We start from the raw sequence: 16,378 nt of genomic DNA on the forward strand, positions 1-16,378 counted from the left end.
CTATCCATGGTTTGAAATAGGATTGTGTGATGCAAGTCAATGTTGATAATGATAAAGTAACAAGGGAGTATCACAAGTGGGCTACGGGTCCAACCAACAAGAAGACAAGTATATGAGCTCAACTCAGAAGGGTTGAAGAAAGAGAGAAGAATGCAAGAAACACAGTTTGCTCTTAAGAAATCTTTCAACATGGAAGCCATTCTGAAAAGACTCTAGCTTAGGATGCAAGGAATACATGATCAGGCAAGTAGCTATTTATGCTAGTAATAAAAAGATTTTGTAACACAACCCTTCAAAGGCAAATTGACCTACTATCATATGGCATGGGCTAAGCTTTGTAAATATCTCACCTTTTACATTTATCTTTGATATAACTTGCAATATCTTCCCAAAAAAAAACTAACATCAATTTTGTAAGTAAAATAATTATAATTAATTAATTTAAAAAACTAATAACCATATTATTAAAAAATATTAAAAGTCAATTAACAAAACTATCGTTAATGCTAATACATTATTATTAAATGTAAAATTTAATAAACCTAAATTAGAACTCATAATAAAACTATCATCAATGTTAATAAACATATTATCAAAACAAACAAAAAAGTAATCATCAATGCTACTAAAACCATTGTTAAAACTAATAGGTATAAACTATCATTGGTGCTAGTAAAAATATTATCAAAACTAACAATTAATAAAACTATTGAGGTGACAAATCATCAATGGGCCAATAAATATATGACAGTAAAACTAACTATTAATAAACTTGAACTATTCATGGCTACTAAATATATGTTGGCCATCAATAATCAAATTTAAAATTAAAATAACAACTAATATTGGCTAAATTGGTGCAGCAGATATATGATGGCCAACTAAATCCCGATACTCTATGGTTCTATGGTGACCAAAAACAAGTACTCTATGGAAGATAATGATGGATATATCAATTTTAAGTAAATACATCAATCATATAATGTAGAGTGATCAATTCATCTCATGAGCATAAATTATAAGTGCATAGGATGACAAGACTCACGTGGCGGGCGGCCTTGCTTAAATAGGTGCACCAAACCCACTCAATAAATGCAAGGAGAAGCTCACTCAAAAACACAATGAATGAGATGGACACTAAAACATCTTATTATTCTCTCTGTCTTCTTTCTCACACAAGATAATGCACACTAAGCATAGATACGATACAATATAAAGAAAAGTGACCTACTAAGTCAAACAATGCATAATTCACTATAATTATTGGTTGGCACTATGATTATGCCATCTGTTAGTATATGTAACTAATTGAATGCAATAAACTGTGAGTCAATGGCCGCACGAACATCATGATTATTACTGACATCCTAATATAGGCATGCTGACCTATCTAACTAGGTGATCCATCATCAATATTCACACATATTGAGCTTGTCATATCAACCCCAAGTTCAACTACATCTATGCAACTCTAATTAAGCTTTGAAATCTTCAAAGTATCTAGCTACATGTTCCATTATCAATATCCACACATGTTGAGAATGTCATCTCAACACTCCCCCTCAAGCTCAAATGTATCTCTGGAACTCCAATCTTAGAAATCTTTGAAGCTTCTCTGCACCCTAAGGCCTTTGTAAAAATGCTAGTTTCCTTATCCTATGTGATGACATGCACTAAGTCAATCTCATTTGCATGTACCTTCTCTCTCACAAAATGGTAGTGCACCTAGTACATTTTGCCTTAGCATGGAATATAGGATCCCTAGCCAACTATATGTTGATCATGTTTTTGTAGTAAATAACAACTAGACCACCTACTTGCACATCCAAATCAATAACTTTGGTAACCATATCATCTCACATGAATGAATATTGGGCCATCTACCTACATATCCCAATATATAATGTTTGCAACCATATCATCTCACATGGCATCATAGCAAGACTTTTGTACATAGCCTCTATATAAATAAAGTAACTATAGGTTTCTTTTCCGTACTCCCAATAATGGTTACAATACCAAGTAAAAACATGAATCCACCAAAAGATATTCTATCAAATGTGCTACTAGCCCAATATACATATGTGTATCCAAGTTCACATATATCCTTACCTACCTCAAAAAAAAAATCCATAATGTAAAATGGACTTCAGATCCTCAATATGTATTTGAATGCATCCAAGTGAGGCTTTCTAGGTACATGTATGAATTTTCCAACAACATAAGGCAAGTCTGACCTTGTAATATTCATGTAAATCTAACTTCCTACTATTTGCTTCAGCATACTAGGACCTTTTATCTCATTTCCAACATGAGCACTCAACTTTATATTCTACTCCAATGGCATTGAAAGAGGCTTACCCATTGTTATGCCATAGTTGGACAACATATCCAAGCCCATTGTCTTTATTAGGGCATCCAAATACCATCAGCATACCTTATCACCTCAATGCCAAGAAAGTATTTGGCTCACCGGGATCCTTCATCTGGAATGTATAATTCAAAGAGCCCTTAACGTTGATAAGCCCTCTATCATTATCATTTGTAATAATCAAGTCATCCATGTGATGACTAAGATCCACATCCTCCTCCGTTATAAAGCGAGTGAGATGCATCAAGGACATAGAAACCAATGTTGACAAGATATTCCTTAATCTTGTCAATGGCATGCTCTAGGTGCTTGCTTGAATCAATAGAGTATTTTTTGTAACCTACATGCATACATGGGATGCTCGAAATCCTCATAATAAACCCCTTCTTGCAAGTCACTATGCAAGTGACTTGCAAGAAGAAATTATTTGCATCCATCTATTATAAGCCATGCTTTGGTTATTGCCCAGGAAATCACACATCTAGCAATTACCATGCTAATAACTACACTAAATGTCTCTTTGTAATCTATGCCAATACTTGAGCATAGACTTTAACAAGTAGCCTTACCTTATGTCTATACACCATGTTTATTATATTTAATCTTATAGAATCACTTATAGCCAATGTATTTGTTGCTCTTGGGTAATTTGATGATCAGGAAATTAGTGCAAATAAAGGCACCAAAATATGCTCAACATGGGAACATCTTTTGTGAAATAGCATTTTTCTTTTGTAACTCTTGGCAAAAATTCAAATATAAAGCAATGGACAATGTGTAGTCCAAAAGGCTCACATTATTAAATATTGTCCTAGAAAAAGGGATGGTCAAACACTTTTGTCTCGTGCTAAAAATGAAGGGTCTCTAAGACTTTAGTCCATGTATGAAAATTTGAATTTTATAATGCAAGAAAAGGAAAAGGGTGATTGCAATCGTGGGATTTGAGGAGGTGGGAGATTGAGGTGGTTACACCCTCTCTCTTCCTTTATCTTCTCACCGTACGGTTCATTTCCCTCTCTCCCTCACTTTGGCACAACACTTGTTTCTCATTCTTATTTCTTTCTCTCTTGTGCTTTCATTGCTAGATCTCATGGAGAGTGAGGAAGAGGAAGAGAGTGAGGATGGTTTGGATCTCTCAATTTCTTGTGTGCCATCTCCTTGTGTGTTTTGAGGCATGGTTATTGGTGAGAAGAAGAGGGTTTTCTTGTAGGTTTTTGTGGCCAGCAAGTTATTTGCAGCCTCTACCTAGCCAGTTCGTGGTTCTCATGGTACTGTGGCAGGGCGCTCTTCATAATGGCACTAAATATTATGTTTTGTTGGCCTCTATGCTATCCTATCTCCTCTTCCATTGCAACATTTTAATGTATATTAGCAATATCTTCCTCAAAATAAGTGGAGCCCACATCCTCAGCTACTTCGACATGTAAGTATTATGATGAGTTGCACAACCCTCAAAACCAAATCTTTTAATATCATATCTCACCCTGCTAGACCTACATATCACTCAACTGTTTATGGAGCCTTTACATTGCCATATGCTTTTTGTACACCTAGTGTCTTAATAGTAAGAATACCAAGCTTGTTATCCAAACTCTATAACCCACTAGAATCTTCATTAACAAAGAAATGACTAGTAGATGCATCAATACCATATGAAGCTTTCTATTCATAACTCATCATCCAAACTCTCTAATCCACTAGAATCTTCATCAAGAAAGAAATGACTACATTATATATCATTACCATCTAAAACTTTCTTCCCTTTATCAACAATGGTTGGTCATTTTTCATTTTTCGCAATATCATTAGATGTAGTTGAAGATGTGGGGCTAGTCATTGGTCTCCTTTGACTGCACATTTTCCACAAGATAATGTGTCTAGTCTAGGAAGAGTGTGAAATTCATGCTTTTTCATTTACATATGACTACCATGATTATCTTCCTTGTCCAATGCATCACCACTAGATGCATACCAATTGCTCATCTCATAAAAAATGGTATCCTTGCTCACTTTAAACTCATTAAAGACTAGGTTATAACTGGTGTGCAGATCGGGTGTTGTATGCGCGCATAGGGAATACTGGAAGGTCCCCAAGAACAAAGAACTCTACAATTCTTCATAAAAGCTAAAAGAGAATTTGCACGACATGAGACAAAAAGACAAATTGGGTGCAGTCTCCCCCCATGCCTTGTGTGAGCATTTCACAAGGCATGTATTTATAGATTTATTTATCTCAAAGCTCAATAATAGCCCACTTTATAAATAGCATGCTTTTTGTTTTCTTTTGCCTAAATATAAAGTAAGGTGTTTGGGCGTCGGGTTGTGTCTAAATACAAATATCAAATAATGAAATATATAATCGAGTGCCTGTGCACATACAAAATAATGAATGTTTGTCAAATGCTTTAATAAATAAGCAAATCTTCTAGGCATTTTGAATTCACGCCATCGTCATTCGGTGCTACCCAATGCCTCAGCTACCTGCTCTACACATCAACTGAAGCATTCACAATTGTTAGAAAATAATAAGATAAAATCCACAAAAGTGAATACCTAGCAATCTTCAACTACAAAATAATTAAATAGGTTGGAACTATGTCCTAACCTTAATTTAATTCGAGTGCGAACTCTAAACTCATAAACGTCTATTAATTTGATATGTATTTTGCGGAATCACCCGATGTGGAACCACCCACGTGCACATTAAATTAATTTGACACCCGAAAAGGACAGGCGTCCTCCGTCAACTTCTCACACAAGGAATCCACCTTGTATATGAGCCCCGTCAAATAAATATAGTTTTACGAAATCCACCGAAAAAACCTCACGGAATCCACCGTGGAATATACCTCTAGTTTTACGAAATCCATCGAAAACCCTCACGGAATCCACTGTGGAATATCCCTCCTGGCATCAATAATAGTGATATCATTTCGACTCAATAGAGTATCCTATGAAGATACATTTGTCAACCTTTAAGTCAAGCTTCTTCATCAACTTGTCAACTGACAAAAGAACATATGCAATACAATCAAATGCTTTCAAGTGTGATACATTGAGTTTCCTACTCGTGAAGCATTCTTCAAGATTTATACCATGAACATCAACTATAGGAGTTATATTTGTAACATGCATAGCAATATAAGTAGTCTTTAAAAAAAGTACTTTGGCATATTCTTTTCATCCATCAAAGCTCATGCAATTTTTACAATAAAACTGTTTTTTCTTTTTGTAACCCCATTTTTTTGTGGAGTATATATGCAAATATATCATCTTTATATAATAAAATCTCAAAAAGTCCTTGAACCAATAAGAAAAATATTATATTCTCCTCCTCCATTCGACCTCAAATACTTAATTTTAAAAATTATTTGTATTTTAACAATAGCCCTAAAAGTTTTGAAGTGCTCAAATGCTTCACGCTTTTCTTTCATAGCCCACGACTTTCTAAAATGATGGGCAATAAATTTAACCAAGTATTTACTATCCTCACGATACACATTTTGTGTACACCCCCAAACATGTATAAGAATAACATTAAGTCTATTGTTGCTTACACTTCTCTCATGTGAAAAAGACTATCGTGTCTACTTTCCAAACTAATATGCTTCACAAACGTTATGTAATTTTTCAAATTTAAATGCATGCAAACTTGAAACCAACCCTTTTGGCTACATCGATTTGAGTCTTTGTATATTTGCATGTCCAATACATTTTTGTTACATTTCAAAATTTACAAGTATACATTTGTATTTAAGATACATTGTGGCATTTATGATAGAATTTCTAGCATCCAAAGTAAACATATTGCCAACTTTGTTTTCTTTTGCAATCCTTACTCTACCATCTGACTAATAAATATTAAATTCTTTATAATGGATGGCACTCGTAATACATCACACAAACATTTTGTTTGACCATCATATAATGATAATGAACCTTTTTTAATGTGTGAGATCAGGTGTCGTAATCATCACTAGTTATGGATGGCACTTGCAATACATCACATAAATATTTTATTTGACCATCATATAATAATAATGAAACTTTTTCGATGTGTGAAATCAGGTAGCATAATCATCATTTATCCCTAGAGAACCTAGACTATCTGCATTCTACATCTCTTTAAACCATTCAACATGGTTCGTTATATGGTTTGATATAGATGAGTCCACAGACCAAACATCATCACATATCTCCTTTCTATAATAACATTTGTCATATGATACATAGACGATCATTTTTATCATTATGTATAATTTCATTGCTACAATTTATCGATTCTGATGTTATTTCTATTGTCATAACAATGGACTACAATATAACATGTTTTTCCATTAATAAAATGAGAGGCAATAGCACGGCTACTAGAACCTCTATTCTAATATCCACCTCTTTCTCTAGAGCTCCCCTTAAGCCTTTTCAATGTTAAGGCCTCCCAAAGTAGATGAAACCAAGTCATCATCATCAAGCATTGCATCAATGGGGCTACAAAGGCATTTGATAGACTTCTCTCTTTTGATACATACTCGATTCCGGATATCTTTTCTTTCTTCAAAGTACTTAGCTCTTCCTTGCCTTTGTATTTACAAAAAATATTTTTTGAAACGTAATCCAAGCTACATCTGAATTTTCTACATTTCTTATATACCCCAATATACTCTTGTCAAAATGATTGCAAACAATAAATACATCGATTTTTTGTCATTTCCATTTCATTCTTTACATGACATTAACTCGTCTATTGCAAAGTCAAGTACTCACTACCTCTGACTCGTTTTCTTCATATGTAACAAACTCATATAAGTCTTTTCCAATGAGAAAGTTTATCACACAAAATTTTCATTAAGAGTAGTTTTTGTCTAACTTCTTACTAATGGGGTTTCCACGTTTCACAAACATTCCAACTCAAAATCAAGCACATTACCTATCTCCTGCTTCTGTTTGAAGAACTCAAGTGCGGTTCCACCCATTCTCAATCCTGATGACGAGTTGCCAACAAGGGCGTGCAATAGATCCAATATAGACCTATTGATCTTGGCATCAAGTAGAGTGTACTTGATGTACTGCCATAGTCTCTCAATTAGATTGGTGGTGTCAACATTACCATGCAAAAACATGTGACCAAACTTGGGCCATCTTGTGCGCCAGATACAATCTTTTCCAGACCATCCATTGGTAATGTATCGTACCACGTTTGGATGAGAGGAGCCGTGTAGTAGTGCTGAAACAACTTGTCAAATTGCAAGTTGGACATTGCATGAGATTGGACAAGGATGTGTATACTTGTGATGCCAGGACTCTTTGGATTCTCTAATCTCTGTGTTCTTCTTACAATGTGTGTATCAGCTGTACAGAATAACTTTGGTTTATTGATGTAGTCCTGCCAGCTTAGATGTGGATGAATTCTCTATCATGATCTTGGTCTGATGAACAAGATCAACAGCCAGACTTTTTGATGTTGTGTGCTATTGTCTATCCTCTAGGGATGACATTGGTCTGATCAACAACCGCATATTTTGATGTTGTGTGCTATTGTCTATCCTCTAGAGATGATATTGGTTGTCTATTCTCCATGGTAGACCTCTAAATCAGTCACACATACTGTCAGGGAGTATGGTATCTTCACTCTGTTTTCCCTCCACCTCCCAAAGTTCTGTGGCTATACACTACAGGACATTAGTATGATTGTACAACATCAAACACAATGTTGCTTCCGATACAATTCTGGTGAGTGGCTTTGGTATTTACTTATGCCCCTCCAAATTATTTAGACATTCCCTGTTGTCACTACTACGCCATCTCAACTTAGTACTCTCAAAACATGGAAACACATGTAGAATATAGCTGCCAATAATCAAGCACCCATGAACATACACATGTACATGAAAACACACATGTCAGAGTAGTTAACAATCACTCATATGACACATGTACGTGCACCAAAAAATTAAATTCCACACAACCCCATGGACCTACAAAAGCTTGTGATGGATTGCACAATCTCTCTCTCTCTCTCTCTCTCTCTCTCTCTCTCTCTCTCTCACATGTGCATCCAATAGGATTTCCCGCCTGATTTCTCTTAGGTTTGTTTCTCTTATGCTTTGCCAATGGGGGTGAAACAATGTACATTTTCCATTTGGCCAAAACTACCAGAAACCTCATTTGGCACCTCTTTCACCAGCCTTGGTAATCTGTAGTGATTGCAACTTATTACATTATAGGCTAATCAAATAAAACAACCTTATGAAGGATTTTAAAATCCACCTTGCCTAATAAAGTAAAACAAGGAATGAGGCAAATATAGGTCACAATTAATCATGTACATTTACAAATTTTTATGCTTCATTTGGAAAGAGATTCCCATGCTACATATCTAGAAAAGACATCTACATTAGGAGAAGTATAGCAATGCTCTTAGTTGTTGGTTTACTTTGTAATGATTTTGCCCATTTTTTTACCTTACATGAAAAACAAGAAGGTAAGCATGATTTTGATGAGGTATCAAGGTTTAAATGAAGTCTTAATCTTCCAATTGCTGCTGCAATTCTGGTTCATTAGAACACAACATTTACAAAACAAAACCACAAAAAGCCCACGTCAGCAACAGTTGTTTTTTTTGCAAGTACTGGTTTAAAATGAAGTGTGCAGCTCACTAACAATCATGGATAGTACACTAATATTGCTTATACAACCGTGTGGAAAATGAGACCAGATAATTGTTGCCCATATTTTACAAGATGTCAGAGGTAGTTTAAAATCCTTTTGCCTTCAGCAAGCCATAATAGCTACCAATTTCAAGCATTTAAAATGCACAGGATGATACCGGAAGGGAAATCTGTCCAATAGAATGTGACTTCATATGTCACACAGTGTCAAGCTAGAATCAGGTGCAATATGCCACTCCTCTCAAAACTTCTGCAACCATGGTTGTAAGGAACCATCTTGCTATTTCACGCTCATCTCATATGTCCATTTCTGCAGCAGTACCCAAGTTTTAACAACTATCAATAAAATACAATAGCAGGCTTGTCACCAAAGCACTGCAATGCTGAACATAAGAAATGTTCCCGCTTCATGAGAAAACTGTGACAGAGGAAGATAATAGACAAACAATGGGTAGGAAATGCATGCATATGTACAATCTCCACTATGAAGAAATCATCAGCCTTCGCCTGTTCCATGGTTGAAATGTAAGGCAGACCTCTCAACTCAAGAACGCTGCCTTTACACCACTACTTATCAATGGCCTGAAGTCCAACATTTCGTAGTCGAAATTTGAATTGAGGTGGTGAGTCTTCCTCATCATCATCTTCGTCATCATCATCACTGATCGCACCTGCTATGCTGTCCCAACGGGAGTAATCAAGTTCTGAATGTCCTTTTGGTTTAGGGATTGCTTCCCATCCCTGCAAAGGAGGCTTTGATGGTTCTTCTGAAGATAAAGAGGATGCTGATGGAGTCTCAGTCCTTGTATCTTCCGTCTCAGATGCAGGCATCTCATCATCTGCTTCAGGAATTGGGGCAAGAGACTTCCCAATAAAAGGCCACAAGTTAACTCTCTCTCTCTCTCTCTCTCTCATATGAAGCAGTGTGAATTGACAAATTGAAATGTCCTCATAAGGCCTTTTGGCTAACCAAGCAAACTCAAAAACAAGTAGAACACAACACATGGAGCCAAAAGACTACAAAAAACACAAGGCTACAATGACAGAAGGGAACCATGAAGTGAGCACAACTAGGGTAGTGTAGACTATTTCTGTCCATGGAGCAGCCACCTCTCTGAGGATCACACACAAAAAAACCATGGAACTAATTGTTGAGCTAACAATGCATTAGCCTTACTTAAACAACCCCAAAACACACTTAATGTCCATTGATGCTTGTAGGTGTTAGCCTGCTCTTTTTCAGTCTCAGTCTGTCATCTCCTGGTTGTGAGCTCCTGTCAGAGTCTAACAGGAGACAGAGGAGCTCTGTCAGGACATTTTCTGTTCAGCATGCAGTCCTGGTTTTGTTCCAGCCCAAACTGGGCTGTTTTTGTGCTGACTGCCCATTTTTCTGGGCAGTCGGCCAGATCTGGCCATAGTCGGCCAGATCTGGCTGGTCGGCCAAATCTGGCCAGGTCGGCCAGTTTGGCTGGTCGGCCAGTTTGCTGGCCTGGGGGCTATTTATATCAGCCCCCCCAGTCAGTCCAGTATTGCTCTCTGCAGGTACAGCACTGCTCCCTCCGTCTCCATCTCCGGCATTGGTGCTGCCTCTGCTTCCAGTCTGTCCTGGTTCCCTCACTGACGCTCCGGGCTGCGTGCAGGGACTGTTCTGTCCATTCCAGTGTATTCAGCATTCATCTCAGTCAGTGCAGACTTTCTTCCTTCATTCTCTGCTTTCTCTCTCCTCTCCTCTGTGTTCGTGTTCTTCTTCCGCTGCGCACTCTCACATGGTATCATCACCTGATTGAGAGCACGGAGGACACACCTTCAGGAGAGAAATACCTTACTGCTGCTACCAAAAGATCCACAACAGCCAGGCGACTGCTTCAGGCGGCTGCCACCAGATCCATCCCAGCCAGGCGACTGCATCAGGAGGCTGTTCAGCCTGCGTTTGCTGTCCACGCTGACAGCAGACGCTGCCACGTCATCCAGCGACGCAGCAACCCTGCGTTTGCAGCCAGGCGGCCTCTCCTGCTGCTGGGCGACCTCCCTACAGGCTGCGTTTTGCAGCTCTGCAGGTCGCCTCCACCCCAGGCTGCTCCTTTCCTGCTAGAGACCTCTGTCCGGGCTGTTTCCTGGTGCTGGTGGTCTCTTCTCTGGTGTTCGACATCAGTATTCTTGCGTTCTGCAGATCCAGGTGTTTGTAGGCACTCTCTGCCTGCGTCTTGGTGGTTGGTGACCACATTGCTGGTCCTATTTCGACAGCGGCACAACTTTCTTTGGTATTTTGCAGATTGGAAGATGTCTTACCAGTTTTCAGGCTTTGAAGACTCAGAGGATGAGCTTCTCTCTCATCATTCCTCTGAGCGGAGGCAGGATTATCGTGAAGTTTGACATCGGGAAGAACCTCCTCGCACTCGTCCTTCTTCAGTCCATGCATCTCAGAGGGTTCCATCTACTGCGAAGGTTTCTTCAGTGAAGACTGCATCAGATGTGCGGATGCCTTCCTTGATTCCCTCTATACAGGTGCCGATTCTCCCTTCCTTTCCTAAGGACGATAAGTTGGATGGTTCCAACTACTCCCTATGGTCCTGCAAGGTTGCTTGCATCCTTGATACCTTTGACCTTTGAGAGCTTGTTTCTTCGCCCATCGACCGACCCCCCGTGGATTCGTCCGATGGCACCTCTATGGACCGTGCAGCCTTATGGGATAGGCTCAACTCACGAGCCCATTCCTTTCTTTTTATGAGTCTACATGATTCTGTTCTTGTACATGTTCACAGGTTAAAGACCGCGACGGAAGTATGGACAAAGCTTGCGTCTTTGTATCAGCACAAGACATTTGCCCACAAGATTTCCCTAGAGAAGAAGTTGCGGATGCTCAGTCTTGATGGTTCTTCTTCCATGAAGGAGCATATCACGAAGATGGAGGATATGCGAGGCGAGCTAGCCTCTCTTGGTCGTTTGATATCGTCTGAGGATATGGCGATGATTCTGTTGACTCAGCTGCTATCACCCCGTGATGATGTCTTCTACACCAGCCTCATCACTTCAAGGACCCGTGAGACACTCCTACGGGAGGAGCTTTCCCCGCTTGTCTTGGAGCATGACGAGCGACTCAAAGAGGTGGGAGCCAGTGGCTCCACCAAGGCATTTACGGCCGGCACAGGTGGCGGCAAGAAGAAGAAACAAAAGAAGGAGAAGGCCAAGGACAAGAAGGAGGAGGACAAGAAGGATGCGAAGGAGAAGAAGCCCAAATGTCCCCATTGTGGGAAGGGCACTCATCCCGAGGAGAAGTGTTGGCAGAAGTATCCCCATTTGAAGCCTAAGGAGAAGGACTCGAAGGCAGCCCCAGCCACAACAGAATCTGCGTTTGTGCATCTCTTTGTTGAGGAAGACACAGCCCTAGCTTCTGCCACTCAGGAGAAGCCTTGGCTCGTCGACAGTGGAGCATCTTCACATATGACCTTCCGTCAGGATTGGCTTCAGGATCTTCGTTCCAGAGGGGGTACAGTCACCATTGGTGACAATTCTACAGTTCCTGTTCGAGGCGTGGGGACTTTACCTATGTTTTCTGACAGGCGGTCTTCCTCCGCCAAAGTTCTCTCTGTCCCTAATTTGGGTTTTAACCTATTATCTGTGCATGGCCTTACTCAGTTAGGTACCCGAGTCATTTTTACACAGGATGCAGTCACAGTGGAGGATGCTTCTACAGGTGATGCTCTTTGGACAGGTACACAGGAGGGTGGGCTTTACACGCTCACAGCCTTGGCTGCGCGGGCTTCCTGTATGTGGATGATCTTATCCTTACAGGGAGCGACACTCAGCAGGTGGAGCATACACGGTCCATTCTTCAGCAGGAGTTTGACATGACGGATCTAGGGATCCTTCACTTCTTTTTAGGTCTAGAGATCTATCAGATGGCACAGGGCATTTTTATCTCATAGCACAGGTACATCTCCGAGCTTCTTTCGAAGTTTGATATGGCTGAGTGTCGGCCTATCTCCTGCCCCATGGACCCTGAGTCCAAGCTTTTGACAGCTGGAGTTCCTCTTACCGATCCCACCCGTTACAGGTGCCTTGTCGGCTCTCTTATCTTACTGCTTCACACTCGGCCGGATCTCTCTTTTGTGGTGGCTTTATTGTCTTCTTTTATGCAGACTCCTACCCAGGATCACTGGCAGGCGGCCTTGCGGGTTCTTCGCTATTTACAGGGGACTCGATCCTTCGAGATCATGTATGGAGATGGGATTACCCTTTCTGGATGGAGTGATTCTGATTGGGCAGGTGATTTGGATACGAGATGATCCACTACAGGTTATGCTTTCACCCTTGGATCTGGTGCTGTCTCTTGGAGCAGCAAGAAGCAGCCTACTGTGGCACTTTCTTCTACAGAGGCTGAGTATCGGGCCCTATGTTCGACCGCTATGGAGGCGGTTTGGCTCCGTCGCTTACTCGCGGAGATTGGCTTTTCCCCGACCGGACCTACGGAGCTGCGCGTGGATAACCAGAGTGCTCTTGCTCTGGCCAAGAACCCGGTGTTTCATGCTCGTACAAAGCACATTGAGGTTCAGTATCACTATGTTCGAGAGCGGATCGTGGATTCGGAGCTGGTGGTGGTCTATTGTCCTACGGCGGCCAATGCAGCTGATCTCTTTACGAAGCCGTTGCCTCAGGCTTCTTTGCTTCATCACATGCGGTTCTTGGGTCTTCAGACTCTCCCAAGAGTTGAGAGGGGGTGTTAGCCTGCTCTTTTTTCAGTCTCAGTCTGTCATCTCCTGGTTGTGAGCTCCTGTCAGAGTCTGACAGGAGACAGAGGAGCTCTGTCAAGACATTTTCCGTTCAGCATGCAGTCCTGGTTTTGTTCCAGCCCAAACTGGGCTGTTTTTGTGCTGACTGCCCATTTTTCTGGGCAGTCGGCCAGATCTGGCCATAGTCGGCCAGATCTGGCTGGTCGGCCAAATCTGGCCAGGTCGGCCAGTTTGGCTGGTCGGCCAGTTTGCTGGCCTGGGGGCTATTTATATCAGTCCCCCCTAGTCAGTCCAGTATTGCTCTCTGCAGGTACAGCACTGCTCCCTCCGTCTCCGTCTCCGGCATTGGTGCTGCCTCTGCTTCCAGTCTGTCCTGGTTCCCTCACTGACGCTCCAGGCTGCGTGCAGGGAGTGTTCTGTCCATTCCAGTGTATTCAGCATTCATCTCAGTCAGTGCAGACTTTCTTCCTTCATTCTCTGCTTTCTCTCTCCTCTCCTCTGTGTTCGTGTTCTTCTTCCGCTGCGCACTCTCACAGTAGGTAGATAATGCTTTGATTTAAGGGGGACGGGGTCGTTTGGCACCTCGATGTCAACTCAATTAATTAAGAAAATCTCTTGTTTTAAACAAAAACGCTATCCTAGAAAGTTACCGTGTCCCACATGCAAAACCCTAATTTGGGTGCCCCAAACTTTCTATAAATAGGAATGCAACCCACCACTCTCCCTCAATCTTGTTTTTGCAAGTTTTGGGCGCCACAACTCTGCTGCCCACACCCCATTCACGGAGGACATCACGGTCAAAGCTTCTACCAACCACTTGCTACCATCTGGTGTTTGATTCCAGCCTTCTTTGCACATTTGCTGCTATAGCCAGGTCCCAAGAGTTGTCACCTACAGTTGGATGTGTTGAGAAATATGCAATCACACTCACTCTGTAGCCTCTTTGTAATGAACAGCAAGGCAAAGAATCACACTACAAATAAAGCCTTAGACTAGGTCATGTATGCATGGTTTACTAAAACCACAGTTGGTGAATACATGGTCCCCTTCCAGGCATAAGGCTCAACAGGAGGTTGAAGGTAAGCCTGAGTTTTCTCCTTTAGATTCGGTACACAGAACTAATGATCTTTCGAGACCTTCGGAATCTCCGCTACAAACCAACCATCCACAAGTGGAACCTGGCTCAGATTTGTGAGAGTGCGCAATGGAAGAAGAAACACGAACACAGAGGAGAGAGAGAGAGAGAAAGCAGAGAATGAAGGAAGAAAATCTGCACTGAGTGAAATGAATGCTGAATACTCTGAAATGGACTGATCAGTCCCTGCACGCTGCCCGAAGCGTCAGTGAGGGCACTAGATCAGGCTGGAAACAAGGGCAGAACCAATGCCGGAGTGGGAGAGGAGAGAGACTATGCCGAACCTGCAAAAAACAATGTGTATGGCTGATTTGGGGGGGGGGGGGGGGGAGGGGGGGCGGCTATATATAGCCCCCCAGCCATAAAACTGGCCGACTGGCCAAAAACTGGCCGACCGCACCAACAAGCAGCCTCTAAAGGCTGATTGCCACAAAAAACAGCTACACCTAAACTGACAGAGCTCCTATGTCTCCTGCCCGACTCTGACAGGAGCTCACAACTAGGAGATGACAGACTGACACTGAAATAGAGCAGGCTAACACTCCCTCTCAGATCCTGGGAGGGTCTGACGACCTAACAACCGCATGTGATGAAGCAAAGAAGCCTGAGGCAAAGGCTTCATGAAGAGATCAGCCGCATTGTCCACGGTGGGACAATAGGCCACCGCCAGTTCTGAATCCACGATCCGCTCTCGAACATAATGGTGTTGAACCTCAATGTGCTTCGTGCGAGCATGAAACACCGGGTTCTTTGCTAGAGCAAGGGCACTCTGATTGTCCACGTGCAGCTCCGTAGGTCCTACCGGGGAAAAGCCAATCTCCGCCATCAAGCGACGGAGCCAAACGGCCTCCATAGCGGTCAAACATAAGGCCCGATACTCAACCTCTGTAGAAGAAAGTGCCACAATAGGCTGCTTCTTGCTGCTCCAAGAGACAACACTAGAGCCAAGGGTGAAAGCATAACCTGTAGTGGATCATCACGAATCCACATCACCTGCCCAGTCAAAATCACTCCATCCAGAAAGAGTGATCCCATCTCTATACATGATCCCGTAAGATCGAGTCCCTTGTAAATACTGAAGAACATGCAAAGCAACCCTCCAGTGGTCCTGTGTAGGAGTCTTCATAAAAGAAGACAACAAAACCACCACAAAAGAGATATCGGGCCGAGTGTGAAGAAGCCATATAAGTGAAGCAACAAGGCACTTGTAACGGGTGGCATCAAAAAGGGGAACGCCATCTGCCAAAAGTTTGGACTCAAGGTTCATGGGGCATGAAATAGGCCAACTCTCGGCCATACCAAACTTCGAAAGAAGCTCGGAGATGTACCGATGCTGCAAGATAAAGATGCCCTGTGCCATCTGATAGATCTCCAAACCTAGAAAGAAGTGAAGGATCCCTAGATCCGTCATGTCAAACTCCTGTCGTAGAATAGACCGAGTATGCTCCACCAGCGGAGTGTCGCTCTCGGTAAT

At 41.5% G+C, this 16,378-nt stretch overlaps 1 protein-coding gene across 1 annotated transcript in view; it reads right to left on the minus strand.

Moving 5' to 3' along the window:
• Positions 1-9,003: 9,003 nt before the first annotated feature.
• LOC148011127 (Tetratricopeptide repeat (TPR)-like superfamily protein) overlaps positions 9,004-16,378 on the minus strand; it is a 56,327-nt gene continuing 48,952 nt past the window's right edge. The window contains exon 3 of the mRNA XM_087669844.1: positions 9,004-9,903. Within this exon, the coding sequence (XP_087525970.1) occupies positions 9,607-9,903 (297 nt within the window). The 3' untranslated portion in view covers positions 9,004-9,606. The remainder of the gene's footprint in view (positions 9,904-16,378) is intronic.

The sequence above is a fragment of the Lygodium microphyllum genome, chromosome 28, assembly GCF_053477565.2.
Source record: "Lygodium microphyllum isolate KBCC chromosome 28, Lygodium_microphyllum_v1.1.10, whole genome shotgun sequence".
NCBI classification, from domain to species: Eukaryota; Viridiplantae; Streptophyta; class Polypodiopsida; order Schizaeales; family Lygodiaceae; genus Lygodium; species Lygodium microphyllum.